The sequence below is a fragment of the Mobula birostris genome, chromosome 8 (assembly GCF_030028105.1).
Source record: "Mobula birostris isolate sMobBir1 chromosome 8, sMobBir1.hap1, whole genome shotgun sequence".
Lineage (NCBI taxonomy): Eukaryota > Metazoa > Chordata > Chondrichthyes > Myliobatiformes > Myliobatidae > Mobula > Mobula birostris.
In genome coordinates, this window is record NC_092377.1 from 159,412,598 (window position 1) to 159,439,838 (window position 27,241).

The window sequence follows — 27,241 nt, forward strand, 5'->3', positions numbered from 1 at the left end:
ATGTTTATCTTGTTCTGCAAATGTGACTAATTTATGTCAGTGTTGATTTACGCTCGCCGTGTATCGCTGATACATAGAAACTAACTCTCGTGGTATTTATAACCAGTCTAGCTGTTTCAATGACAGTAAACTTCAAACTCCAACAGAGTCGACGCCCGCATCCGAAATACCAAATGGATACATAGACACTGGGCCAATCAGCGTGGGGAACAGAGGCGGGAACTGAGAGCGGTTCTCCAATAGGGAGTGAAGGGGGCGGGGTTCCGGTGGCGGATTGAGCCAATAGGCGGAGGGGGGAGGAGCCGGGGAGGTTCCGGAGCGGAGCGGGGGCCGAGGACCGAGGACGAGCCATGATCCACAGTCTGTTCTTGATCAACGCGGCGGGCGACATCTTCCTGGAGAAGCACTGGAAGAGCGCGGTGAGCCGCTCGGTCTGCGACTACTTCTTCGAGGCGCAGGAGAAGGCGAGCGAGGCGGAGAATGTGCCGCCGGTCATCCCCACCCCGCATCACTTCCTCATCAGCGTGTACCGGGACCGCATCTTCTTCGTGGCCGTCATCCAGAGTGAGGTGCCGCCGCTCTTCGTCATCGAGTTCCTGCACCGGGTGGTGGACACGCTTCAGGTCGGTGCTGCCTTGCCCCCTCCCTTCCCGGGAATGGGTCTCACTATGCAGGATCTGACCCCTCTCCTGGGAAGGGCGGGGGTCACACCGTGAGGGGTCTGCCCCACCGGGAGTCGGTCTCAACCGTGACGGGGGGGGGGGGAATCTGCTCCGAACCCAACCCCCGGAACGGGATCTGACCCCTCTCCCTCGAAAGGTTCTCACCGTGAGGGATCTGCCCCATTGGGAGTGTCTCAATCGTGAGGGACCTGCCCCCTCCCCCTCAGATTGGTCGCACACTCCCCCGGGGAAGGGTCTTACCGTGAATGATCTGACGCCCACCCACTCCCCCGGAATGGATCTCACTGTGATGGATCAGACTTTTGGGAACGGATCTCGCTGTGAGGGGCCTTCCCCACAGGGAGTCGGTCTCAACCACGAAGGGTTAAACACAGAGACAGACACACACACACACACACACACACTCTCTCTCTCTCTATCTGTATCTCTCTCTCTCGGAATGGATCTCACTGTGATGGATCAAACTTCTGGGTATGGGTCTCACTCTGAGTGATTTACCCCCCCCCCCAGCGGATCACACTGCTTAGCTTGTAAAGATCTGGATTTTTCTGGTCCTGCCAGTCCCCCACCATCCAGGCCAAGCTCCCTTTCTCCCTATAACCATTGGGAAGGGGATACAGGAGCCTTGAGACCCACATTGCCAGCTTCAGGAACAGTTATTGCCCGACAACCATCAGGCTCCTGTACCATTGTAGGTAACTTCACTCACCTCAACACTGAACTGATTGTGCAACCTGAGGACTCTACACCCCCAGAGTCTCAGATTTTATTTTTTATTACGTTTTTTTTTTATATATTTGCATTGTTTGTCGTTTGTGCATTGGTTGTTTGTCAGACCTTGTGTGCTTCATTGATAAGACCAGAAGACATCGGAGCAGAATTAGGCCTTTCAGCCTATTCAATCAACTCTGCTCCTCCATTCCATCATGGCTGATTTATTAGCCTTCTCCCTGTAATCTTTGATTCTATTGTATTTCTTTATTCTACTGTGAAAGCTTCCAGAATATGAATCTCAGGGTAGTAGATGGTGACATACAAGTTATTTGATAATAAATTTATTTTGAATATTTGACCCCACACACCCACGCAGGTGCATGTATGCACATACGTATACACACAAGCACTTCGAGGCCTTTCCCAGAAGATTCGAGGCCGATGCAGGCAAGGGTAGTATTGGTAAGATGCGGCATAGTCTGTCTACCCATTCACTTGAAAGTGAGTGAGTCTACAGCCAGGTTGCTTTCATCTTTTTCCTTGCAACTCCGAACAAGCCATTGCTACTATCCCCACTCACGGATCACTTCCATTTTCCCTGAAAGGTATTCTCACCACATTCCCACTGCAAGTTGCAGCGGCCGTTTAATCTACCAACCTGCTCCTCTTTGGGATATGGGAGGGAGCTGGTGGACTCGGGGCAAACCCACACTGTCACAGGGAGAATCAGAATCAGGTTTATTGTCACTCAGTGGCCACTTTATTAGTTACACGCTGTATGCCTGCTCATTAATACAGACCTAATCAGCCAATCATGTGACCTCAACTCAGTATGTAAAAGCATATAGACATGGTCAAGAGGTTCAGTTGGTGTTCAAAGCAAACACTGAATGGGAAAGAAATGTGATCGAAGTGACCTTGACCGTGGAATGATTGTTGGTGCCAGATGGGGTAGTTTGAGTATTTTGGAATCTGTTGATCTCCTGGTATTTTCAGGCAGGCACAGCAGTCTCTTGAGTTTACAAAGAATAGTGCGAAAAGCAAAAAAAAAGTCGAGAGGGCGGCAGTCCTGTGGGCGAGTACACCTTGTTAATGACGAGGTCAGAGGAGAATGGCTGTTCAAGGTGACTTTATGTTACAACAGTAGTGTGCAAAAGAGCATCTCTGAACGCACAACACATCAAACCTTGAAGTGGATGGGCTGCTCATGAACACGCAGAAATGCTCTTGGCGGCTACATTATTAGCTCCCTAGTAAATTAGCCAGTGAGCGTATGTAATGAGATTGCTTTAGGTTACAATAATAAATATAAAAATAGTGCAAAAAGGGAAGAAAATAATGAGGTTGGGTTCATGGTCTGTTCAGGATTCTGATGGTGGAGGGGAAGAAGCTACTCCTAAACTGATGAGTTGTCATCTTCAGGCTCCTGTAGCTCCTCCCTAATGGTGGTATTGAGAAGAGGGCATGTCCCGGACAGAATGAACTCCTTGCAGACAACGCCGGAGGTCGGGATTGAACCTGGGTTATTATAACTGTGAGGCAAGAGCTACTCTAACTGTGCTTCCAAAGCATGCAAGTTATACCTGGTTTCCCCGTCTCTCCCATTAGGTAGAAGCTTGAAAGCATGTACCACCAGGCTCATGGGCAGTTTCTGTCCTACTGTTAGGCAGTTACGCTGGAAAACATAGTTTTTCGAAAGAGTTGCTTCCTCAGAACTTGTTTTTTTTGTTTATGATAGACCACTTGAAGCTGAACACAAATAAGTTTTCAGGCTACTTGTATCACATAGGAATTTGGAGAAACAACAAATTAACTTTTATTGAATATAATGCATTTAATTGCATAATGGTGCTGATGCTTTACAGTAGATCAACTAAGCTGAAAATGTTTTGCTGATGATTTTCGTTTGTACTCAGTGTCCGAGGCTTCTCGCTTAAGTGTCCAACGATAATCAGCCAGCATTGATGGATTCCAGTTGCCCTGATACCGTTTCTCCATGACCACAATGTCCTGGTGAAACCTTTCACCAGCTTGTCACTGACAGCACCAAGATTTGCAGGGAAGAAGTCTAAATGGGAATGCAGAAAATGCATCTTTAGTGGCATGTTGCACTTCATGGTTTTGTGTGCTTGAAAACCATGTTACCAACCAGCTGCACGTAGTTTGGTGCTCTGTAGTTGCATAGAAAATTTTCAGCAACATCCTTGAATGTCTCCCACGTGACTTTCTCTGGTCTCACTAACGTTCTTCAAATTGCCTGTCATTGATCCCATGTTTGATTTGTGGACCATCAAAGATGCCTTCCTTAATCTTGGCATCTCTTATTCTGACTTGAAGTATCAATTGAAACGACAAATACAGATGTTTTAAAAAATGGGCACATGATGGGGAAATTTCATGGTGACTTTCATGATCAGCAGCCCAAAAATCCATAAGATAGAACTAAAACAAATCAGGAAGCAGTATCTTGCCCAGTGTTGAATGATCCCTAAGATGGACGTAACTTCACAGTTTACCTCGTTAGGCACTTGCACTTTGACTCCTCTGCAACTATCACGTTTACTCTGCATTCTGCCATTGTTTTCCCTCAGTGCACTGTGATGGAATGATCTGTATGGACAGCAAGCAAAACAAAGATTTTTTTTTCACTGTTACCTTGGTACATGTGGCAATAATAAACCAGTTTATCAAGTAAAAGATTGCTACAGTTCTGTGCTGGTGGACTGCAAAATGACCAGCGCTGCTGTGAAGTGAACTGGTGTATCCAGAAATGGGCTAACACCCAGTCCTGCCTTGTGTTCTCATAGTTCAGCAGCAGCCAGAATTTGTTGTGACAGTTTTTGCAGAACAACCCCCTCCCTCCCCCCTCAGGATTTTTACTCAGACACATTTGTAACTGATTCCTTTTGCGAATAGTTGCTGGAAAATGAATTCGAGGTTGTCTCTCCTCATGAATTGTGGAACTGGAGGTGTTGAAAGATAAAGGTTATAAAGAATAGCTTTACTTTTTTGCACATACATCGTTGGTGTCAAATCAAATTAGTGAGGATTGTTTTGGGCAGCCTGCAAGTGTTGCCACCTTTCTGGTGACAACTTAGCGTGCCCGCAATTCATTATCCCTATGTCTTTGGAACATGGGAGGAAACCAGAGCGCTCTGAGGAAACCCACATGGTTAAGGGGAGAATATACAAACTCGTTACAGACAGCAGTGGGAATGAACCCCTTTCTTACACCAGGTTGATCCGGAGGATGTGGAGTTTGACCTACAACAGTATAGTACTCTTATAAAAGGTAATCTTTCTGAAATATGTAGATTTCTTGCAGGGCGTGAGAGTGGAGATGTGGGGATAATGATTTCCCTGGCCGCGATGGTTGGGTGCCACAGTAGCGTAGTGGTAAACGAGACACGAATAAAGCTCGGGGCATTTCGGAGTTCAGTTCCAGTGCCCTTCTGTAACGAGTCTCTGTACGTCCTCCTGTGGAACGTATGGGTTTTTCCTGGGTACTCCAGGTTCCTCCCACTGTTCAAAGAGGTACCGGCGAGGTTAATTGGTCACTGCAAATTGTTGCGCAATAAGACTAGGGTTAAATGGGGTTATAGGCTTGAAGGGGCCAGAGGGTCTATGCCATGCTGTATCTCTAAATCAGGGGTTTATAAACTCAATATAAGGGATCGGTGATTGAGGACTGGACAGAAATGAAAAGAGATTTCTTAATCCAGAGAATGGTGGGGCTTCAGAATTTGGGCAGTGGAAGTTCAGTTGTTGACTTTAGCCAAGATGGGTATTGATAATTTAATAAATTTTGAATTTAATACAAGGAGTCATCCATCATTAAAGGCCTCCGCCACCCAGGACATGGCTACTGTCAGTGAAGAGGTACAGGAGCCTGAAGGCACACATTTAATGATTTGGGAGCAGTTTCTTCCCCTCTGCCATGAGATTTCTGAATGCACATTGAACCCATGAGCAATACCTCACTTTTTTTTTTGTTTCCTTTTTGTTTGCACTACTTAATTAATTTTAAGTAGAAATTACAGTAATTCACTGTCCTGTTTTTCTGTCTATTATCATGTATTGCATTGTACTGCCGCCACAAAGTTAACAAACTTCACGATGTCTGCCAGTGATATTAAACCTGAACCTGATTTTACGAGAATCAATGCCAACAGATACCTGAGTTGTGAACTCCCATAATATTATTAAATTCAAAATTTTGGACTCTGTATTTGTGTTGTTCCTACAAACAGCACAACTAGTTTCCTGTGTGTGTGTCCTTGTAGTAATTATTCTTTGTCCTCAGTCATGTGTGCTTTTTCTGCCACTCGTTACAACACTGTGGAGGTATGATTACCATATCGACTGGGTTTTTTTTGTGTATTTTCCAACTTATGGACAAAATTGACGTGCGGAAGTTCTTTTTTTCTGAAAAAAAGGGAACTAGTTCGTAACTGGCAACTGTCTGTATGTGGTTAGTTCAGGAAAAGTGGAACTAAGACACTACATCTGTGTGATCCTGTGGATGTGTGGAGGAAGTGAGAGAGCCAAAACGGTCTTCTTATGAGTGTGTTTCTTGTGTTCTGACCCACCAAGTGGGAAGCAATTTATCGAACTATTCTTCACAGTTTTAAATAGAAATTAATCTACTCCTGGCTTTTGTCTGAACGCTAGAGGTGAGCAAGGTAAACAGAAAATATTGTTACTGCCTGAGAAACCAGCTTTGAAATGAAGTCAATCTTTCACTCAGAACTGTAGCGAGGAAGACTGGAGATCCTAAACAAATTAAAGTTTCTGGTAAAAGATCACTGACCTGAAATTGATTCTCTCCCCTCAGTTACTGCTGGAATTGCTGGGTGTTTGCTACAGTCACTGTTTTTATTCAGGTTTCCAGCGTCTGCAGTTTATTGGCGTTTCTGAAACTAAATAAATGAGGTGCTGGTGGAGAGAGCAAGGGGTAAAATGCAGAGTCCATTTTCTTTCTCCGACATCTCTGATATCCTTAAATTTAAAGCCTTGGTGACCCAAATCAAAACGGTAGGAAACCAACAGACACGTGGCTGTGGTTCGAGATTAACAAAGGCTAATTGATAATTGGATTATTGATGTCACGTATATTGTGATACTGTGAAAAGCTTTTGTTTGTGTGCCCTACAGATAGATCTTCCCTTGCGTAAGTGTACTAAGGTGGTATGAAAGAGGGAAAAAATGCAGAATGTAGCAGTACAATTACTGAAAAAGTGTGGTGCGTGTAGACAAATAAATTGATAAAATAGATTGCAAGATCTTTTAGAGCAGGGGTTACCTTGGCTAATGGTAGTGGTTCATAGCATAAAAACAATTGGGAACCCCTGGTTTAGAGTGTGAGGGGGTCTATTGGAGAGTCTTAAAACAGCAGGATAGATACTGTCGTTGAGCTTGATGGTACTGTATGTGGTGTCATTGGAGACAGGAGACCCCAGCCATTATGTCGACCTTTAAACCTTCTCTAGGTTCAATCTAGCCCTTCCATCCTATATAGCCCTACTTTTTTCTATCCATGTGTCCATCTAAGAGTTTCTGAAATGCCAATAATATATCTTATCTCTGCCACCGTATTGGGCAGGGTGTTCTACACACCCACCACTCTGTGTCAAATAGACTTAACCTCTGACATTCCCCTCCCTATACTTTCCTCCAATCACCTTAAAATGATCCCCCCTCATTACAATCATTTCAATCCTGAGGGAAAAAAAATCTCTGGTTATCTGCTTATCTGTGCCCCTTATCATCTTTTACACCTCTACCAAGTCTCTCATCATCCTCCTTTGCTTCAAAGAGAAAAACCCTAGCTCAGTCACTTCCTTCAGAAGAAATGCTCTCTAATCCAGGCAGCATCCTGGTAAATCTCCTCTGTGCTTTCTCTAAAGCTTCCGCATCCTTCCTATAATGAGGCAACCAGAACTGAACACAATATTCCAAATGTGGTCTAATCGGGGTTTTGTAGAGCTCAATATTACCTCATTGCTCTTGAATTCAATCCCCATGACCAATGATGGCCAATACACCATATGCCTTCTTAACATTGCTGAACGGATCCTAACCCTCCAAATATCCAGACCTGCCTCTCGGTTTTTTTGCACTGCCTTACTTTCCATTTTTCTATTTTCTATTTATGATTTATAATTTAAATTTTTAATATTTACTAATTTTTACTATTTTTAATATTTAATATTTGTAATCCAGGGAGCGGGAAGGGCAGAATCAAATATTGCTGTGATGATTGTACGTTCTAGTATCAATTGTTTGACAACAATAAAGTATAACAAACTTATCAACTTTGAGGGATCTGTGGATGTGGATCCCTAAGATCCCACTGTTCCTACAAATCCTGCCTTTATCCCTCATTCTGCCTTCAAATCTGACCTTCACGCTTTCCCAGATTGATCTGCCAATTCCTCAGCCCAACTCTGTATCCTGTCACTGTCCCATTATAACCTACAACAACCTTGTGCACTACCACAACTTGAGACTTTATAAGGTACTGGTGAGCCCTCACTTGAAGTATCGTGAACAGTTTTGGGCCCCTTGTCTAAGAAAGGATGTGGTGACAATGGAGAGGGTTCATGAAAATGATTCCAGGATTGAAAGGCTTATCATATGAGGAACATTTGATGACTCTGGGCCTGTATACACTAGAATGCAGAAGAATGGTGGGGGTGGGGGGAATCTCATTGCAATGCATTGGAGGTTGAAAGGCCTCGATAGAGTAGATGTGGAGAGAATGGTAGGAGAGTCCTAACACCAGAGGACACAGCCTCTGAATAGAGGGACATTCATTTAGAATGGAGATGAGGAGGAATTTCTTTAGCCAGAGTGGTGAAGCTCTGGAATTCATTGTAACAGGTGGCTGTGGAGGCCAAATCATTGGATATACTTACGGCAGAGGTTGATGGATTCTTAATTAGTCAGGGCATGAAGGGATACGGGGAGAAGCCAACAGACTGGGGCTGAGAGGGAAATGGATCACCCATGATGAAATGGCGGAGCAGACTCGATGGGCCTAAATCAGCTCCTATATCTTATGGTCTGACCCCACCAACCTTTGTCTGATTACCACATTATCCAGCTTCATGCTGCATTGCAGGTTTTAATATCTCAATAGAAAATTAAACCCATTAACTGCATCTGTATATTTTTAAGTTCTGAAGAACTCCCTTCACTCTGGCTTCTTTTCTCTTTCATTTCTTGTTCCAATGAATAATCGAGAGATTAATTTGTTTTCTCTTTTCAAGCATTTTGTGTGATTTCAGCTTTTTCTGTTGCATTGGTTTTTGATTGAAAGAACCGTCCTGTGAAAGATCCAATGTCAAACTGGAATAAAGTAGAAATCAGCCTGTCCACAATCATTCCTTAAACAGGAACTCAAGTTTGTATGTTTTAAGGTTTCCCTTCCCTCTCCTCTCTTCTATACCCCATCTGGCCTTTTACCTCTCGTCACCTGCCTATACTTCCCCCGAGTCCCCTCCAACGGTCCACGCTCTTCTCCTATCAGGTTCCTTCTCCAGCCAGTTATCTTTTCAACCTGCCTGGTTTCACCTATTCCCATCAGGCTTTCCTCTTTCCCCTCCCCTCCCTCCCTCCCTCCCTCCCTCCCACCTTTTTGTTCTGGCGTCTTCTCCCTTCCTTTTCAGTCCTGAAGAAGGGTCTCAGCCTGAAACATTGACTGTTTATTCATTTCCATAGAGGCTGCCTGACCTGCTGAGTTCTTCAACCATTTTTTGTGTGTTACTTTAAATTTACTTAAGTTCTTCTAAGTTTATTTTTATAATATATTATAATATATTTCTTTAGCCTTGTAGTTGTTGAAGTTTGCTTTTGTTGTTTAAACTAAAGGTGTAGCTATGGGCACTCGTATGGGTCCTAGCTATGCCTGCCTTTTTGTTGGGTTTGTGGAACAATCTATGTTCCGTGCCTATTCTGGTATCTGTCCCCCACTTTTCCTTCGCTACATCGACGACTGCATTGGCGCTGCTTCCTGCACGCATGCAGAACTCGTTGACTTTATTAACTTTGCCTCCAACTTTCACCCTGCCCTCAAGTTTACCTGGTCCATTTCCGACACCTCCCTTCCCTTTCTAGATCTTTCTGTCTCTGTCTCTGGAGACAGCTTATCCACTGATGTCTACTATAAGCCTACTGACTCTCACAGCTATCTGGACTATTCCTCTTCTCACCCTGTCTCTTGCAAAAACGCCATCCCCTTCTCGCAATTCCTCCGTCTCCGCCGCATCTGCTCTCAGGATGAGACTTTTCATTCTAGGACGAGGCAGATGTCTTCATTTTTTAAAGAAAGGGGCTTCCCTTCCTCCACTATCAACTCTGCTCTTAAACGCATCTCCCCCATTTCACGTACATCTGCTCTCACTCCATCCTCCCGCCACCCCACTAGGAATAGGGTTCCCCTGGTCCTCACCTACCACCCCACCAGCCTCCGGGTCCAACATATTATTCTCCGTAACTTCCGCCACCTCCAACAGGATCCCACCACTAAGCACATCTTTCCCTCCCCCCCCTCTCTCTGCATTCCGCAGGGATCGCTCCCTACACAACTCCCTTGTCCATTCGTCCCCCCCATCCCTCCCCACTGATCTCCCTCCTGGCACTTATCCATGTAAGCAGAACAAGTGCTACACATGCCCTTACACTTCCTCCCTTACCACCATTCAGGACCCCAGACAGTCCTTCCAGGTGAGGCGGCACTTCACCTGTGAGTCGACTGGGGTGATATTCTGCGTCCGGTGCTCCCGATGTGGCCTTTTATATATTGGCGAGACCCGACGCAGACTGGGAGACCGCTTTGCTGAACATCTACGCTCTGTCCGCCAGAGAAAGCAGGATCTCCCAGTGGCTACACATTTTAATTCCACAGCCCATTCCCATTCTGACATGTCTATCCACGGCCTCCTCTACTGTAAAGATGAAGCCACACTCAGGTTGGAGGAACAACACCTTATATTCCGTCTGGGTAGCCTCCAACCTGATGGCATGAACATCGACTTCTCTAACTTCCGCTAGGCCCCACCTCCCCCTCGTACCCCATCTGTTACTTATTTTTATACACACATTCTTTCTCTCACTCTCCTTTTTCTCCCTCTGTCCCTCTGAATATACCTCTTGCCCATCCTCTAGGCCCCCCCCCTTGTCTTTCTTCCCGGACCTCCTGCCCCATGATCCTCTCGTATCCCTTTTGCCTATCACCTGTCCAGCTCTTGGCTCCATCCCTCCCCCTCCTGTCTTCTCCTATCATTTTGGATCTCCCCCTCCCCCTCTCAAATCCCTTACTCACTCTTCCTTCAGTTAGTCCTGACGAAGGGTCTCGGCCTGAAACGTCGACTGCACCTCTTCCTACAGATGCTGCCTGGCCTGCTGCGTTCACCAGCAACTTTGATGTGTGATACTTGTTCATTTATTTATTGAGAAAAATATTACATGTATTTGTTGGACAAAGTATGTGAACCTTTGCTTTCAGTAACTGGTGTGACTGCCTTGTACAGTAATAACTTCAACCAAGCATTTCAGGTCATTGTTGATCAGTCTTGCACGTCAGCTTAGAGGAATTTTATGCCATTCCTGCTTACAAATCTGCTTCAACTCTGGGATGCTGGTGGGCTTCCTTGCATGAACTGCTGGCTTCAGGTCCTTCCACAACATTTCTATCGGATTAAGGTCAGGACTTTGACTCGGGCATTCCAAAACGTGAAGTTTCTTCTGCTTTAACCATTCTTTGGTCGACTGACTTGTGTGTTAAGGGTCGTTGTCTTGCTGCATGACCCACTTCCTCTTAAGCTTCAGTTCACGGACGGATACCCTGACATTGTAGAACTTGCTGGTACAATTCCATATTCGTAGTTCCATCAATGACGGCAAGCCGTCCTGGTCCTGAGACAGCAAAGCAGGCCCAAACTGTGACAGATCAGATGAGGTTCTTGTGCTGGAATGCTGTGTTTGCTTTTTGCCAAACACTGCCTCTCATTTAAGCCAGGTAATTCTACTTTGAACCCGTCCATCCACAGAACATTCTTTCAAAAGCCTTCTGCCTTATCACGAGGTCTTTAGCAAACTTTAGATGGGCAGCAATGTTCTTCTTGAAGAGTAGTGGCTTTCTCCTCGCAATCCTGCCATGCACACCGTTGTTGTTCACTGTTTGCCTGATGGTCGACTCATGAACATTGACATTAGCCAAAGCAAGAGAGGCCTGTAGCTCCCTGGGGTTCCTAGTGACCTCCTAGAATATTACATGTCTTGTTCTTGGAGTGATTTTTGTGGGTCAGCTACTCCTGGGGAGAGCAACAACTGTGTTGAATTACCTCCATTTGTACACCATCTGCCTGACTCTGGACTGGTGGAGACCAAACTCTTTAGAATGATTTTGCATCCATTTCCAGCCTGGTGAGCATCAACTTTTTTTCTGGGGTTCTCAGAAATCTCCTTTGATCAAGGCATGGCACACTTCCAAAACCCTGTGTGGTGAAGATCAGACTTTGATAGTGAAGACCCAGGTTTATGTTCTTTAAATAGGGCAGGGCTTCCCACACTCACGGCTGATTGTCATCCCATCGATTGAAACACCTGACTCTAATTTTCCCTTTAAATAAACTGACAATCTGAGAGGTTCACATACTTTTTCCAACAAATATGTGTAATATTGGATCATTTTTCTCAATAGATAAATGAACAAGTATAATGTTTTTGTGTTGTTTATTTAATTGGGTTCTGTTTATCTAGTTTTAAGACTTGCATGAAGATCTGGTCACATTTTAGGTCATATTTATACAGAAAGAAAGAAAATTTTAAAGGGTTCACTAACTTTCTAGCACCACTGTACAGCGACTGAAGAATATGTGTTTACTTTGGATTCAGAAAAGCAGACTTCAGTCCAAGAGTAAATGAAATTGGTAGAGAAGGATAGTGGGATAGCATGGATGAAGTGGGATGAATGGCCTGTTTTGCACTGTAGGTTTCTATTAATGAAGCATCAAAACCTCCAGAGTTTAGTCCTGATTTTCACTGTTCATTCCTTCCTCTGTCTGACCCATTTTGGCTTCCAGTTCTCTGAATTGGATTACCGCCTAAGTCCTTAAAACAATTCAGTTACGAAATGACCCAGAGTGACAGGTAGTTCTAAATCAGCCTGTCAGGGCTTATCACATGTTTCGGAACATCAGATTAGGGACATACAAGCTGCTGCTGATGTTTCTGTCATCTGCCTCTGTGTGTTGAAGGTGCTGGAAGCTTTCCAGGATGAGACTACACGCGGCATCTGTGAATGTTGCTCGAAGCCAGCTGGTGAGACCGAATGCCAGGGATTGGTGTTTGTGTAGTGTGTGGTAGGAGAGGAAAGGATATCTATCCTGGGATACCATAGTCTGTACAGAAAGACGAATGATGAGGATGAGAAACAGAGCTCTTGTTTAGTCAAAGACTGTGCGGCTTTTGAACTGTAGGGCTGAAAATAGGAGTCTTGAGATCAGTAATTAACGTGAAGTACATGATAAAGTTTGTGGTTTGCAGGCAATGCTGGCATTGAGTTCTCCCATGGCCGCTGATATGAAAAGCCATTGTCGGCCTCCCCAGCTGATCTGTCATGTGCCAGTGTTTGGAATCCCACCCTATCATGTGATGTCATCTTTAAGCACTTCCGGCTGAAGTGAGAAGACTGGATTAGTGCACACTGCCCCTTATTTTGTCTAGTTTCCTATTACGCTGCACAACGCCCCACTAAAGTGAGGGACGTGCAAATGAAAGGCATTTTTCTGTATTCAAAGACTCTCTGCATTTCGATGTACAGCAGGGGTTCCCAACCTTTTTTTTTTATGCCAAAGTTCAAAGTACATTTATTATCAAAATATTATACAACCTTGAGATTCATCTCCTAACAGGTAGCCATGGAATAAAGAACCCCAGAAAAACATTTCAAAAAAGTCCGTCGAACACACAATGTGCAGACGGGGAGAAAACAAATCATACAGACAATGAACGCAAGCTAATAATATTCTGAACTGGGCTGTCTTTTGCCTCCGGCCCTGATACCCCGACATTTTCAATCTGGCCGGGCATTTAAATCATCCAGACATTGGGTTCAGTTGCTTTAATACGCTCTGGGGCCTGGTGCCTGCTGCCTCGAGTCAGCCTGTTCCCGTTCCTTCCAATTTGGCCCAGCGCTGAAATAAGTTGAACTTCAGGTCTTCCTTGGTCTCGGTGACGGGCCCACTTTCTCACCTCAGCTGTGCCGTATCAAGTTGCCTCCAAGTCCAGAGGGAAGTTACGATGCTCGTTTACCAGAACAAAAAGTGATTAGCAAAGTACTTAGTTGTTTTCCTTGGTTCATCGGCTACCAGCCAAAATCCGCTGAGATTCATCAGCGCCTACCTTTAACTGAGGGGGTCTGAGGGACCCCAAGTTGGGGTATAGAGAATCCCTGACGCTTTGTACAAAACTGCTTTTGGATAGTCATGCAGTTCACCGGGATCTCCTATCCTTAGTTTGAAAATGGTTCCAGTATAATTCTGAATATGTTACCGTGTCCACTCACTTACCTCTTGCCCTGCAGTGAGTACAAGCAAGCAGAATCTGTAAGTATAAAGCAGGGGTTCCCAATCTGGGGGTCCACGGACCCCTTGCATAATGGATTGGTCCATCGTATAAAAAGGAGTTAGGAACCCCCGGTTTAAAATGTATCTAAATCTCATCGTTTATTTTTTTCTATATATTTATCGTGTATTGCATTGTGCTGCTGCCACAAAGTTAACAAATTTCACGGCATATGCGGTTGATAGTAAATCTGATTCTGATTCAAGGTTGCTCTTAAAACAGTTGAAGTCTAACTGTGTTGGCCCACAATCCTGACAGTCTTGGCATGTTCTTCTCTGGAGAGTCTGGCTTTGAGGAGACAGGTCAAAGAACTGCTGGAATAGTTGAGAGTGGGGAATTCTTGTTAGAGATTGATGGCAAGTGGTATTGTGGGTAAAGGCCTGGAATGATGCCCATCTCCAGTGTCATTTATACAAATGGTACCAGTGTCCCTGAGTAACCAGCTGTTCAGCTGAGAGTAAATAGTGGTTGGTGAAGACGGCTGGTTTAGGGGGTAAGTGATCGCTTTGTCAGTTTAGAGTTTGTTCTCATGTGAGCAGGATTATGACCAGTGGGCCATCTTTATCAATCGGGGAGAGAGCATCATTAGACCTTAGTCCCAAGATTAGAAACTGGCTCAGCTCACCAATTGCTGTAAGAATTGAGAGTTTACAGAGGTGACAAGATTCAAAATGTCAGGTCAGAATTCTGGTGGGATCTTTACCATTTACTATGTACACGGGCTTGTCATTTGACTGGAATCACAAACAAGTGATGTATCAAAGCTGCTTTAACCATGGAATGAGTACCAATTGACAAAGAGCCCCCCAGCCAAACCCCACTTCATCCTGGGGTCCATAGCTTTGTATATTTTCATGAACATATCTAAGTATTCTTTAAATATGATGAAGGTCTGGTTTTCCTCTGACCTTAATCTTGCTCCCTCTTGTTCTTGTGACCCCTAATATGGGATATTCCGTCTTCTCAAAATTTTACATAACTTTCTCAAGTCTCCCCCAGCCTCCTTCACCTCATGAAAAACAAGCCCACACTATCCGATCAGTCTCCCCCCACCCCCCCACAACTGATGTTCTCTTCAGCACAGCTTGCATTGCAGCGAACAGGACTGCACGCAATTCCACATGCCTCTTCCGTTCCTCGGGCGATCAGTTCCTGAACCTCTGGGTGGAAAGCAGATTTCCTCACCTCTCCTCTGTCCTTAAAATTATTGACCTTTGCTTTTTGTCCCCATCTATGGTGGGGAAATATGTCCCTTCCATTAGTTTGGACCCCACATAATACTGTACTCTCCAGTTAAATTCCACCTCTGCCCCTCCTACTGCCAAAAGCAACCCAGCCTTTCTAGCCTTTCCTTGGAGATGTTTTTCCCATTCCTGCAACACCCTTGTAAAATCCCACTGCGCCCTGTCCAGTGCACAGCATTGTTCCTGTGACCTGGGACCAGAATGTCGTACCCTAATCTCTGTGGTTAACAATCCAGAGCCTGAAATAATCATCCAATACGCGTTCACTACCTCAAAGGTTCGTTTATTATCCCAGTATGTATGCAGTATACAACACTGAGATTCACCTTCTCCAGATAGCCACGAAACAAAGAAGGCCATGGAAGGCGCTAAAAGATAAACTTCAATATCACCCCCCACCCCCACACCCGCACAAAAATAACAAATCTTGCCAATCCCCAATCCCCCTTGCTCAACACGGAAAACAGCGGCAAGAATATCAAACCCCAACGCCCTCCCTCACACAAAAAAGACTAACTGATCAATCCGCATGGAAAATGGCAACAGGGACAGCAAATCCCAAACCCCCAACAAGAAGGAATGGGCAAAAACACGGAGTGCAAAAAAAAGCATGGAACTGAAAGAGACCAATATGAACTGCAGTCGACAGTCCAATCCATAAAGTGCAGAATTCCAGTGACATCCCCCGACAGCATCGGAGAGCAACCACTCGAACGTTAGTCCCTCTCAGATCCGTCACACACAGATGATTGACCTCAAGCGATGGAACAGCACAGACCACCTCGCAGTACCACTGACAAACAAATGAGCCTTCTGTAGTATATGGTAGCATTATGTACTTTGGCAGTAAATATACTTTGACTTTAGCATGTTCGGGAATGAAATTTCCTGTGATGTCGCTGCTTCAGTCTCTGTGACTCCTGACCCACATAGCAGAAAAGCTGTAATTGATATGTTGGCTTCACGTGATGCTAGCAAGCTCATCCCTGCTGAAATCTTGAAGTAATCTCAGAATTCCTCAAGTACTAATTTAGTTATGCAGTTGATACTTTACCCGAGTCAATGGTGATCTCTGTATTTCCTCTTCTCTTATCGTTCCTTTTGGTTCCTATCCAGGTTAAGTTCTTCTGCGTTTGACTCTGCCTTTGTGTTAGGAATAGAGGGGATGTGCCTGCAGGGATATGGGACAAACCAGGTGAAGAATAAGGTCAACATGGATTCATTGGGCTGTATTCTAAGACCCACTGTTACTCGGTTGCCTCTACAATACTCCCTGTCCTAGATCAAGCCAGGCCATCACTTTGAAGGGTAGATATGAGAGGGGGAAGGGTAAATATAAGAGGAGCATAAATATTGGTGTGACCTGGAACACCAACATCCAGTCCGTGAGTACAGAAGAAAAATGGGCACCCTTTGGGCCATTGACCTTCTCTTGACCTTTTTCATCACCAGTCAGCATCTCCTTAATGTAACGTGGAACATTACAGCAGAATACAGGCCCTTCGGCCCACAATGTTGTGCCGACCTATTAACCTACTCTAAGATCAATCTAACCCTTCCCTCCCACAAAGCTCTCTTTTTTTTCTATCATCCACGTGCCTATCTAAGAGTTTCTTAAATGTCTTTAATGTATCTGCCCCTACCACCATGCCTGCCATCACTCTTTGTAAAAAAAAAAAAAAAAAAATTAACTTTCATAGAACAATACAGCACAGGATCAGGCCATTCAGCCCTCAATGTTGTGCTGAACCAGCTTAAAAAGTAAATCAAAAACACCCAAACACTAATCCCTCCTACCTACAAAATGTCCACATCCCTCCATCTTCCTCATATTCATGTGCCTATATAAACTTCACTTAAAAGCCTCTAATGTATTTGCCTCTACCACCATATCAGGGAGCACATTCCAGGCATCCACCACTATTGAATAAAAAAATCTTGCTCCTTGCATCCCCCTCTCACCTTCAAAGCATGCCCTCTGGTATTAGATGGTTCTATTCTATCTATGTCTCTGATAACCTTATAAGCCTCTGTCAGATTTCCCCTCAGCCTCCAGTGCTCCAGAGAAAACGACCCAACTTTATCCAGCCTCTCATGACAGTACATGCCCTCTAAACCAGGCAGCATCCTGGTAAACCTCTTCTGCACCCTCTCCAAAGCCTCACCGTCCTTCCTAACGAGGGGCTTTCCCCTGACATCCATTCTGTGCTTCAACCAGCCCCACTCCCCTCACCCTCTCAAACCTCACCCCAACCGGCATGTTCTGTCTCTTGTGTCACCTGTAAATTACATTAGCTGAGGCAGGGCTCTGAAAGGCAATCTGATCCTTGCTCTTTCAACATTAATGCCAAGGGTTTTGTGTCCTGTAACAGGATCCAGAGAGCTCGAGGTAAAGAGGCATGAGGAACTCGAGGAATTAATTTTCTGTGGTGCTGACCTTTGCTCTGGGCTGATTGATTTCATTTGGAAGCTGGATTACTTTTATGAAGTAACCCTTTGTAAACATGGTTTCTCTGATGCTCAGACACAGCGCCTTTTAAGTTATTGTTGTCTTCCCCTTCGATGAACTTTCTTCCATTTGCGCACGCACGCTTTTCATTTTTAAAATTTATTTTATTTAGAGATACAGCAAAGTAACATGTCCTTCCGGCCCAATGAGCCCAGGACACCCACTTGCACCCATGTGACCAATTAACCCACTAACCCCTGCATCTTTGGAAGGTGGGAGGAAACCAGAGCACCTGGAGGAAACCCACATGGTCACGGGGAGAAAGTGCAAACTTCTTACAGACAGCCCTGTGAGCAAAAATTGTGCAAACGAGAGAGGTCAGAGGGGAATGTCCAGGCTGGTTCAAGCTGACTGGAAGGTGACAGTAATTCAAAGAGCGATGCATTGCAGCAGTGGTGTGCAGAAGAGCACGACTGAATGAAAAACACGCCAGAACTCGAGGAAGTGGATGGGCTACAGCAACAGAAGACCACAGACATACACTGGCCATGTTATTAGGTTTGGGAGGTACCTACTGAAGTGTTGACTGGGTATAAGTGATTGGTAATGGTTTGGTGTAAGATTGTGGTATTTTTATACAACATTGTGTTTCATGTAAATTATATTTTTTGACTGCCCCCTCACAGGACTACTTTGGGAGCTGCTCAGAAGTAGCCATCAAAGACAATGTTGTGGTTGTGTATGAAGTGCTTGAGGAGATGTTGGACAATGGATTTCCACTGGCGACAGAATCTAACATCTTAAAGGAGCTGATCAGGCCTCCCACCATTCTCCGCACCGTGGTGAACACCATCACTGGTACGTATTGTAACTGCAGTTCAACACCGATGCGCTCCTTGTTATGTTAAGTTTCCTCAGCCTGCTTGAGATTCTATCTACATCTGGGTTAGGCAGCCATTTGGTCTCTGAACGTGCTGCAATGCTTGACAATTGCTGAGAGTGCAGTTGATCTTAGCTAATTACCTCTCAAATAAATAATCATTCCTCCAAACCTCTTTGACCATTTCTCCTTGAAGCTATTTTATTTTTATTCGGCCAGCCCTTCCAGCCAAATGAGCCTATATATCTGTGTGACAAATTATACTTTATTGTCGCCAAACAATTGGTACTAGAACGTACAATCATCACAGCGATATTTGATTCTGTGCTTCACACGTCCTGGATTACAAATATTAAGTACAGTATTAAAAATATTAAAGGTAGTTAAAATTATAAATATTAAAAATTTAAATTATAAATCATAAATAGAAAATAGAAAAATGGGAAGTAAGGTAGTGCAAAAAAACTGAGAGGCAGGTCTGGATATTTGGAGGGTACGGCCCAGATCCAGGTCAGGATCAGTTCAGCAGTCTTATCACCATTGGAAAGAAGCTCTTCCCAAATCTGGCCGTACGAGTCTTCAAGCTCCTGAGCCTTCTCCCGGAGGGAAGAGGGACGAAAAGTGTGTTGACTGGGTGGGTCGTGTCCTTGATTATCCTAGCAGCACTGCTCCGACAGTGTGCGGTGTAAAGTGAGTCCACGGAGGGAAGATTGGTTTAACCTACTAACCTGTACATCTTAGGAATGTGAGAGCACCAAGAGTCAGAATCAGGTTTGATATCACTGGCGTATGTCGTGAAATTTGTTGTCTTTGTGGCAGCAGTAGAATGCAATACATAATTTTAGAAAAAAACTCTGAATTACATCGTGTATGTATATTTTAGTTAAATAAGTAGTGCAAAAATAGAAATAAAAAAATAGTGAGGTAGTGTTCACGGGTTCAATGTCCTTTTAGATATCAGATGGCAGAGGGGAAGAAGCTGTTCCTGAATCATTAAATGTGTGCATTCAGGCTCCTGTACCTCCTTCCTGATGGTAGCAATGAGAAGAGGGCATGTCCTTGTGATGGGGGTTCTTTATTGATGGACTCGGCCTTTTTGAGCCCTCACACCTTGAAGATGCCCTGGATACTATGGAGGCTAGTGCCCATGGTGGAGTTTACAACTCTCTGCAGCTTGGTTCAATCCTGTGCAGTAACACCCCGCCCCAAACCCCCATACCAGGCGGTGATGCAGACCGTTAGAATGCTCTCCACAGTACATCTGTAGAGATCTGCGAATGTCTTTTATGACATACCAAACCTCCTCAAACTCCTCATGAAATATAGCTGTGGTCGTGCCGCCTTTGTAATTGTATCGATATGTTGGGACCAGGTTAGATCGTCAGAGATGTTGACACCCAGGAACTTGAAATTGCTCACTCTCTCCACTTCCGATCCCTCATGTTTCTTTGTCGTACCCTTTCTGAAAAATCTACGAACAACTTGCAGACAGCCTTGGAACTGAACCCCTGTCACTCGTGCTGTGATAGTGTCACACTAACCGCTAAGCTAGTTTGCCACCCTGTGCATCTTACCTTATCCCCTCTGCCTTGCTGCCCTGCTCTGTGCTCAAGGTATTTTACCTTCCCTGCATACCAGTTTATTATTAACCTCCTGTGAGCTGTATTTTACTGCGTTTGAAGCTACAATGATTCCCTGAGTTTTCCACAGCCGACACCTGGGATCCATCACTGCCAGGCTAGGTAACAGTTTCTTTCCTCAGGCTTATTAACACCCTGTCTCATTGCCCCCACCCCCAACTCTCAGACACACTCTCATCCTGCGCCCGTCACTTCACATCTTTTATTGCTGCTGGTTCACGTAGTTATACGACTGCTTGTTTTATTATATTAGTTACATTCTACTGTCTTACATAAACATGCATCTCGCACTTTAAGGCTGCCTTTGGGCCATATCACTGAGGGAGTTGTGTTAATATTATCTTGTGACTATCTATGCTGGATTGTAACTATATTTGCTGTGTGTGACTATGTGTACTGTGCTTTGAACCTTGGTCCCAGAGAAATGATATTTCAGAGATTCAAAGTACATTTATTATCAAACTATGTGTGCAGCATACAATGCTGAGATTCATCTTCCCAGAGACCGCCACAAAACAAAGGAACACCATAAGCACAAGATAATCTGCAGATGCTGGGGTCAAAGCAACACTCACAACACGCTGGAGGAACTCAGCAGGTCGGGCAGCATCCGTGAAAACGCTGAGTCGACGTTTCGGGCCGGAACCCTTCGTCAGGACTGAAGAGGGAAGGGGCAGAGGCCACCCTCCCCCTCCTTCTTTATAGGGCCTCTGCCCCTTCCCTCTTTAGTCCTGACGAAGGGTTCTGGCCCGAAACGTCAACTCATCGTTTTCACAGATGCTGCCCGACCTGCTGAGTTCCTCCAGTGTGTTGAAAGGAACACCGTGGAACCCGTTCAAAGAAAATCATCAAACACCCAACGCACAGAAGAAAAGAACAAATCGCGCAAGTGTCAAAACAAATGAGTGAAAAACCCAGGCTATTAAACATCTAGCCACAGAGTCATTGAAACAGGCCAGGAACGTTCAGTTCGGCTCAATTTAGCGTTGTATCGTTCGTTGACTGCAGACCATAGAACCAGTCTGTCCCAATCAAAGTCATACAAAATAAGTATTAAAAAAAGGAGTAACCAGAAACTAGAAACACATCAATACACGAACTACAGAGTCCAATCCACAAACTGTGCCAATTAAACATTGCCCAAGACTCTGGCACCAGCCGTTGAGCTAAATGAAACATGGTTGCTCTGGGGCCAAGTTGAACATGTGTTTGGTTGCATGACAATAAACTTGAACTTCAATATAACTGAGAGGTTACTGTAACTTTCTGAAATATTGCCTCTGTAACTAGTGATATCAGCCATCCCTGTAAATGCAGGCGAATAGTAAAGTGTATTTGATGTTGTGTTTACCGAGCTTTGCAATTAGCTTGCAGATGTTTTCATCAGCCATCGAGGAGACATCCTCAGTGTGCAGTTGTTGGTGTTTTTCTCTGGGAGTGTTCACGTTAATATAACCCCCTCCCCCCCATTTGCTTGCCTCAGTCCTGATTGGCTACCCCTTCACTTGACCTTTGAACTATATTGGCTCGTGTTTCTTTGGCTCCTAGGCGTTCACAGATGACGTCTATTTCGATATGTTTGTTAACGGAGTTATCAGAAGAGAGCCATGCTTCTTTTAAAAAAAAAAAATTCTCATGCGTTCTTCGTGTTTGCCTGCACCAGAACCCCCACAGTGTCCCAGTTAGAGTGGCGTCCTTCTTGATCAGCAGCAGGAAAATGAGTTATTCAAGTGTAATCTGCTTGGTTATGCTTAGGTTGCGAATGTGTCTTGTTTTTGACTAGTGGACCTCCTTTAGCAGCTTGTAAATTAAATTGTGTTTTGCAACTTGCCAGCAGTTCAAAAGCCAGGCAAGATCTTTGTCAATGAGGCCCGTGTTGCCTCTGAGTGCTGGCTGATGGCAGTCTGGTGGTGTAAAGTTAATGCTTGAAGCGGCCAGCTCCACATTGCAGTTGTTTGGTTCAGCTGCAGCTTAAATCCTCTGTTGTGTCTCGTCTGCTGTACTTTCAGTCAGGAAAACCTCTGCCAGTCCATTGGCTTCCAGGGGCAGGTCTCCAGTTGGCTTCATCTTGTGTAGTTCTTCAGCATTTCCTAGAAATGAATCGGGTTTAATATCACCAGCGTATCTGTGGAAATTTGTTAACTTTTTGGCAGCAGTACATTGCAATACATACTATAAATCTTTTTTTTTCTATTATTGTGTGTGTGTGTGTAATATTAGTTAAAAAGTAGTGCAAAAATATTTTTTTAAAAAGGTAGTGAGGTAGTGTTCATGGGTTCGATGTCCATTCAGAAATTGGATGGCAGAGGGGAAGAAGCTGACCCAGAATCATTGAGTGGGTGCCTTCAGGCTTCAGTACCTCCTACCTGATGGTAGCAATGAGGGCATGCCCTGGGTGATGGGAGTCCTTAATGATGGATGACGCCTTTTTGAGGATGTCCTGGATACTACGGAGGCTAGTGCCCATAATGGAGCTGACTAAGTTTACAACTCTCAGCAGCTTACTCCAATCCTGTGCAGTAGTCACACCCTCCCCCCCCCCCAAACCAGACAGTGATACAGACAGTTAGAATGCTGTCCATCTATAGAAATTTGCGAGTGTTTTAGGTGTCATACCAAATCTCCTAATGAAATATAGCCACTGTTGTGCCTTTTGTAGCTGCATTGATACGTCAGGTTCAGGTATGGTTCGGAGATATTGACCCCCAGGAGCTTGTTCGTCCTCAGTGGAGTTTAGAAGAATGAGAGGTGACATAGTTCAAAGATGTAAGATCTTAAAGTGGTCAGGTGTAGATGTTGAGATGTCAGAATCAGGTTTATTATCACTATTATTATACTGTATGTCATGAAATTTGATTTATCGTGGCACCTGTACAGGGGTTTATTGTGCATTTAGAAATCTGATGGTGGGGAGGGGAGAAAGAAGAATCTGTTCTTACAATCTTCAGGCTCCTCTTCCTCCTCTCTGATGGTAGCGATTAGAACAGGGCACGTTCTTGCTGGTGAGGGTCATTCATGATAGCTGCTGCCTTCTGGAGGCATTGCCTTTGGAGTGGCGGGGAGGTTAGTGCCCATGACGGTTGAGTTTACAACACTGCAGCTTTTTCCAATCCTGTCCAGTGGTGCTTCCATATCAGACAGTGATATAACCAGCTCGTGCTGCGAATTTCATCTGTATTTGCTTCCAGGGAGAGTGAGCCGTTAAGCAGCTTCCGTGGATGTAACTCTCTTCATTTGCTGCGGGGCTCGGTATATGAAGCTGTAATAGAATCGGTAGAGTTAGTGGGATTGATCTGTCCCCTTAGCAGGAGAGAGTGGGCGGAATGGCCTTTTCCTGCACCATATACTTCTCAGATCGCAAAATTTAATAAACTGGTGCCTCGTCCAAATAACATAACACTGGAAAAGCTACTGCTCTGTGTCAGGATATTCCAACTTTAACAACTTGCTTCAATCTTTCCCTGCTGTGATTGTAGGCAGTACGAATGTTGGGGACCATCTGCCCACGGGACAGCTCTCTGTGGTGCCTTGGCGACGCACTGGCGTGAGATACGCGAACAATGAGGCCTACTTCGATGTGGTTGAAGAGATCGACGCCATCATTGACAAATCAGGTAGGGGTGAGGAATACTCTCAATGGGGCTGGAGACCAGGCAAGCTCTGTCTGGGGCTGCATGTCCAAAGGACTTGGTGGCTTTGGAAACAGCACATTATCACACACTGGCAGTGACTGAGGTGAGGACTGCTGCCGCCAAGTGGTTGGGGATATGTTCACCTTCCTTGAAATGCTGGTGCATCCAGGAACATCATGGCTACGTAGCACCACAGCAAATAGACCTGGCTTCGATCCTGACCTCTCTGTGAAGTTTGCATGTGTTGCACCCTTTGATCCATTTAAATTACTCCCTTCTCCCACGCCCCCCCCCCGTTCTCTCCCGCCCCCCCCCCCCCCATTCTCTTCCCCCTCCTCGGTCTCTCCCGCGGGCCCCCCTGCCCCCGGGTTCTCTCCCGCATGAGGGGCGGGCAGTGTAAACTGTCTGTAGTGTGAGAGTGAGTGGTGGAATCTAAGGGAAGTTCATGAGAACGTGTGGAGAATAAAAATGGGGTAAGTATAGATTTAATGCCAGTGGTAGTTGATAGTTAGCTTGGACTCGATGGGCTGAGGGGCTTGTTTTCTGTCTCGGCTGTTTCCTCCCCTTCTCCCCCCACCTGATGCTCATCACTGTGTCGTGGAGGAGTGGCTTGTGAGTTCCTGAAATCCCAAGAGCAGTAGCATCTGGAACTTCCCTGATGGTGGGATCACCTGTGGTGATAAGATCAAGACAAAGCACCGTGTGGTGGCTGCTGGGCATTAGAATCCCTTTGTTAAACAAACTCACGCACAGGCATTCGCCATTAAGACAATAACTTCTTGGGGCAGCATCATACTCAACTCCAGTGAATGCAATGTTTCTAGCTCTCTGTGACTCTATCGTTTTGTTCTGTTTTTTTTTTATTTTTCCCAGTTAATACCACCTCCTCTATAGTTTTCCCAGCTCAGTAAGCTGAGCCTATAACCCGGTCTGTATCGGTCCCACGTGCACTTCCTCACCTGGGTCACGTTACAGCCTCGTGCATGGCTGCCAGCTCTCTGGATCTCAGTAATTACAGCTTGAGGCTGGCTGGTGCCATCTGCTGATGCTTTCATCGTGGGCCGACTCCTTTACCTGCGTTCTCGTTCTCCGTGCTGGGGGTGTTAGCCCAGTTATTATGTTGTTCTGAATATGAGTGCTGTCTGGTGGCTGTGAAGTTGAATCAGGAGGCAGCTGTGTGCAGGATGTCTCCTGTTTGCTGAGGGGTAGAATACAGATAACTACACATAACAATGTCACAGCTGAACTCAGCCGTGGATTTGGAGGTATGTAGGGAACACCAGTCCTGTTGGACAACCTCGGCCTCCTCTCTTTTGATTTCCCCCTCCTGCTCTGCCATTTTAGCCCTCTTTCCCAAAGCTGCTTCCAGCCCTCCACCCATTTTCACCCCCTCCAACTACCCATCCGCCACTCATACGTTTCAGGAGAGGGAGGGAGGGAGAAACGAGGCTTGTTTTTTTGCTTATTGTGGAGACACAAATGGCGCATTTCACTGTTTTTTAAAGTGTGGTCCGTCAGGCCAGTGCTTATGCTGGTTTCTGTGGCGTGAAGCGACTGAGAGTACGAGACCCCCCCCCCCCCCCAGGATAGGACGCCAGTCTATCGCGAGGTTAAACCCCACCATTTTTGCTGGTATCCATTTCTCAGCTGGGTATACTGGAGCATTGTGTGGTTAAGTGCCTTGCTCAAGGACAAACACGCTGCCCCGGCCAAGGCTTGAACCCACGACCTTCAGATCACTAGCCCTAACCACTTGGCCACACGCCACACATGTCTCAATGTACATGTGATAAATAATCCTGAACCTTGAATCATGGTTCTGGTCTTGCCTGGCCCTCATCCCATCCCCTGATGGTTCCCGTTATCCTTTTGTAAACAGGTTCTAGCAGCAGACTCCCCTTGTGTTTCAGCTCATCACCCTCTCAGTCTCTCCCGTCTTTCTCCCCCCCCCCCCATATGGCTCTAACTGCCTGTTTGACTGCTTCATTCCATCACCCACCTTGCTCTGTATTCCTCCCTCCCCTTGTCATCGTCCCATCATCCTCTACCCATCACTCATTGGTCCTGAGTCTCCCCTGCCCCTCTCTTTATATTGACTGTCTCCCCTCTCCACACGTTGTCCTGATACAGGGTTTAGACCCCAAAACATTGACAGTTCCTCCCCCCAACAGTTACTGCTTGACTAAATGCATTTCTCCAACAGATTGCTTGTGGATCCATTAGATAACCTCCCAGGTTTGATGGGTGTGTATTGTGTGATAAAACCCGAGAGGACATATTACCCCTGTGACATTATCAGCCTTAGCGCACTGGCTGTTCTTTTGTCTCCTCCTTGAGGAAAGAGGGTGTTGGAATCTACTATTTTTTAAAAGTAATTTTTGTAAGATATTAGATGAATTAATGTAAGACTAAAGTTTTAGTTTAATCATAAATTGCGCTTTTTAACAAGCTCATGTATTTTTAACAGTATATGATAGTTTTCATTTTTCATTGGCTAAGTGTTAGCACTTTACACACATGGTGTAATTTTGGAACCATTGATTGGTTTATTCTTATCTAAGGAATTTCGCTTAGTTCAATTATAAAGATGATGGTTTTTTTTTCTGGAGGCGCCATCTTTTTCTTTATCTTCGCCTTCACCTTTGCTTTTATTTGAATCTCTGCTATGCTTCTCAGCTCTTCACTTAGTTTGATTAGAATTTGTATGTTTGTTTAAGCTTTGAAATAAATGATTGTTAAGATCCTCACCGTTCTTGATCCCCGGAAGAACCCTAAAGTTCAGAACAGAGATCCAAGAAGGGACATACCTTTAGAGCAGAGAGGGGGAGGAATTTCTTTCACTAATGGGTGGTGAATCTGTGTAATTCAGCACAGATGGTGGTGGAGGCCGAGTCATTTGGTATATTTGAAGATGAGGCTGATAGGTTCTTGATTTGATAAGGGCATCAAAAAATTATGGGAAGAAGACAGGGGAATGGGGTTGAAAAATCAGATTAGTTTTATTTGTCACATGTACATCAAAACATACAGTGAAATGTGTCGTTTGCTTCAAATCAAGTCAGTGAGGGTTGTGCTGGGCAGCCCGCAAGTGTCACCACGCTTTTGGCACCAACATAGCATGTCCAAAACTCAGTGATGCTAACCCTTGCACCTTTGGAACGTGGGAGCAAACCTGAGCACCTGGAGGAAATCTACATGGTCACGAGAGAACATGCAAGCTCCTTACAGACAACAGCGGGAATCGAACCCCAATCTGGGAGCTGGTGCTGTGAAGTGTTGCTCTAACGGATACACGACCCTGCCATCCTGAAAGGGAAATTAAATTAGCCATGATCGAGTGGCAGAGCAGACTGGCTAGGCTGAAAGGCC

General features: G+C 45.1%; 1 protein-coding gene across 1 annotated transcript in view; it reads left to right on the plus strand.

Moving 5' to 3' along the window:
* The first annotated feature begins 300 nt into the window (after window positions 1-300).
* LOC140201865 (AP-3 complex subunit mu-2) overlaps window positions 301-27,241 on the plus strand; it is a 47,351-nt gene continuing 20,410 nt past the window's right edge. The window contains exons 1-3 of the mRNA XM_072266611.1: window positions 301-623; window positions 18,407-18,578; window positions 23,717-23,854. Coding sequence (XP_072122712.1) covers window positions 351-623; window positions 18,407-18,578; window positions 23,717-23,854 — 583 coding nt within the window. The 5' untranslated portion in view covers window positions 301-350. The remainder of the gene's footprint in view (window positions 624-18,406; window positions 18,579-23,716; window positions 23,855-27,241) is intronic.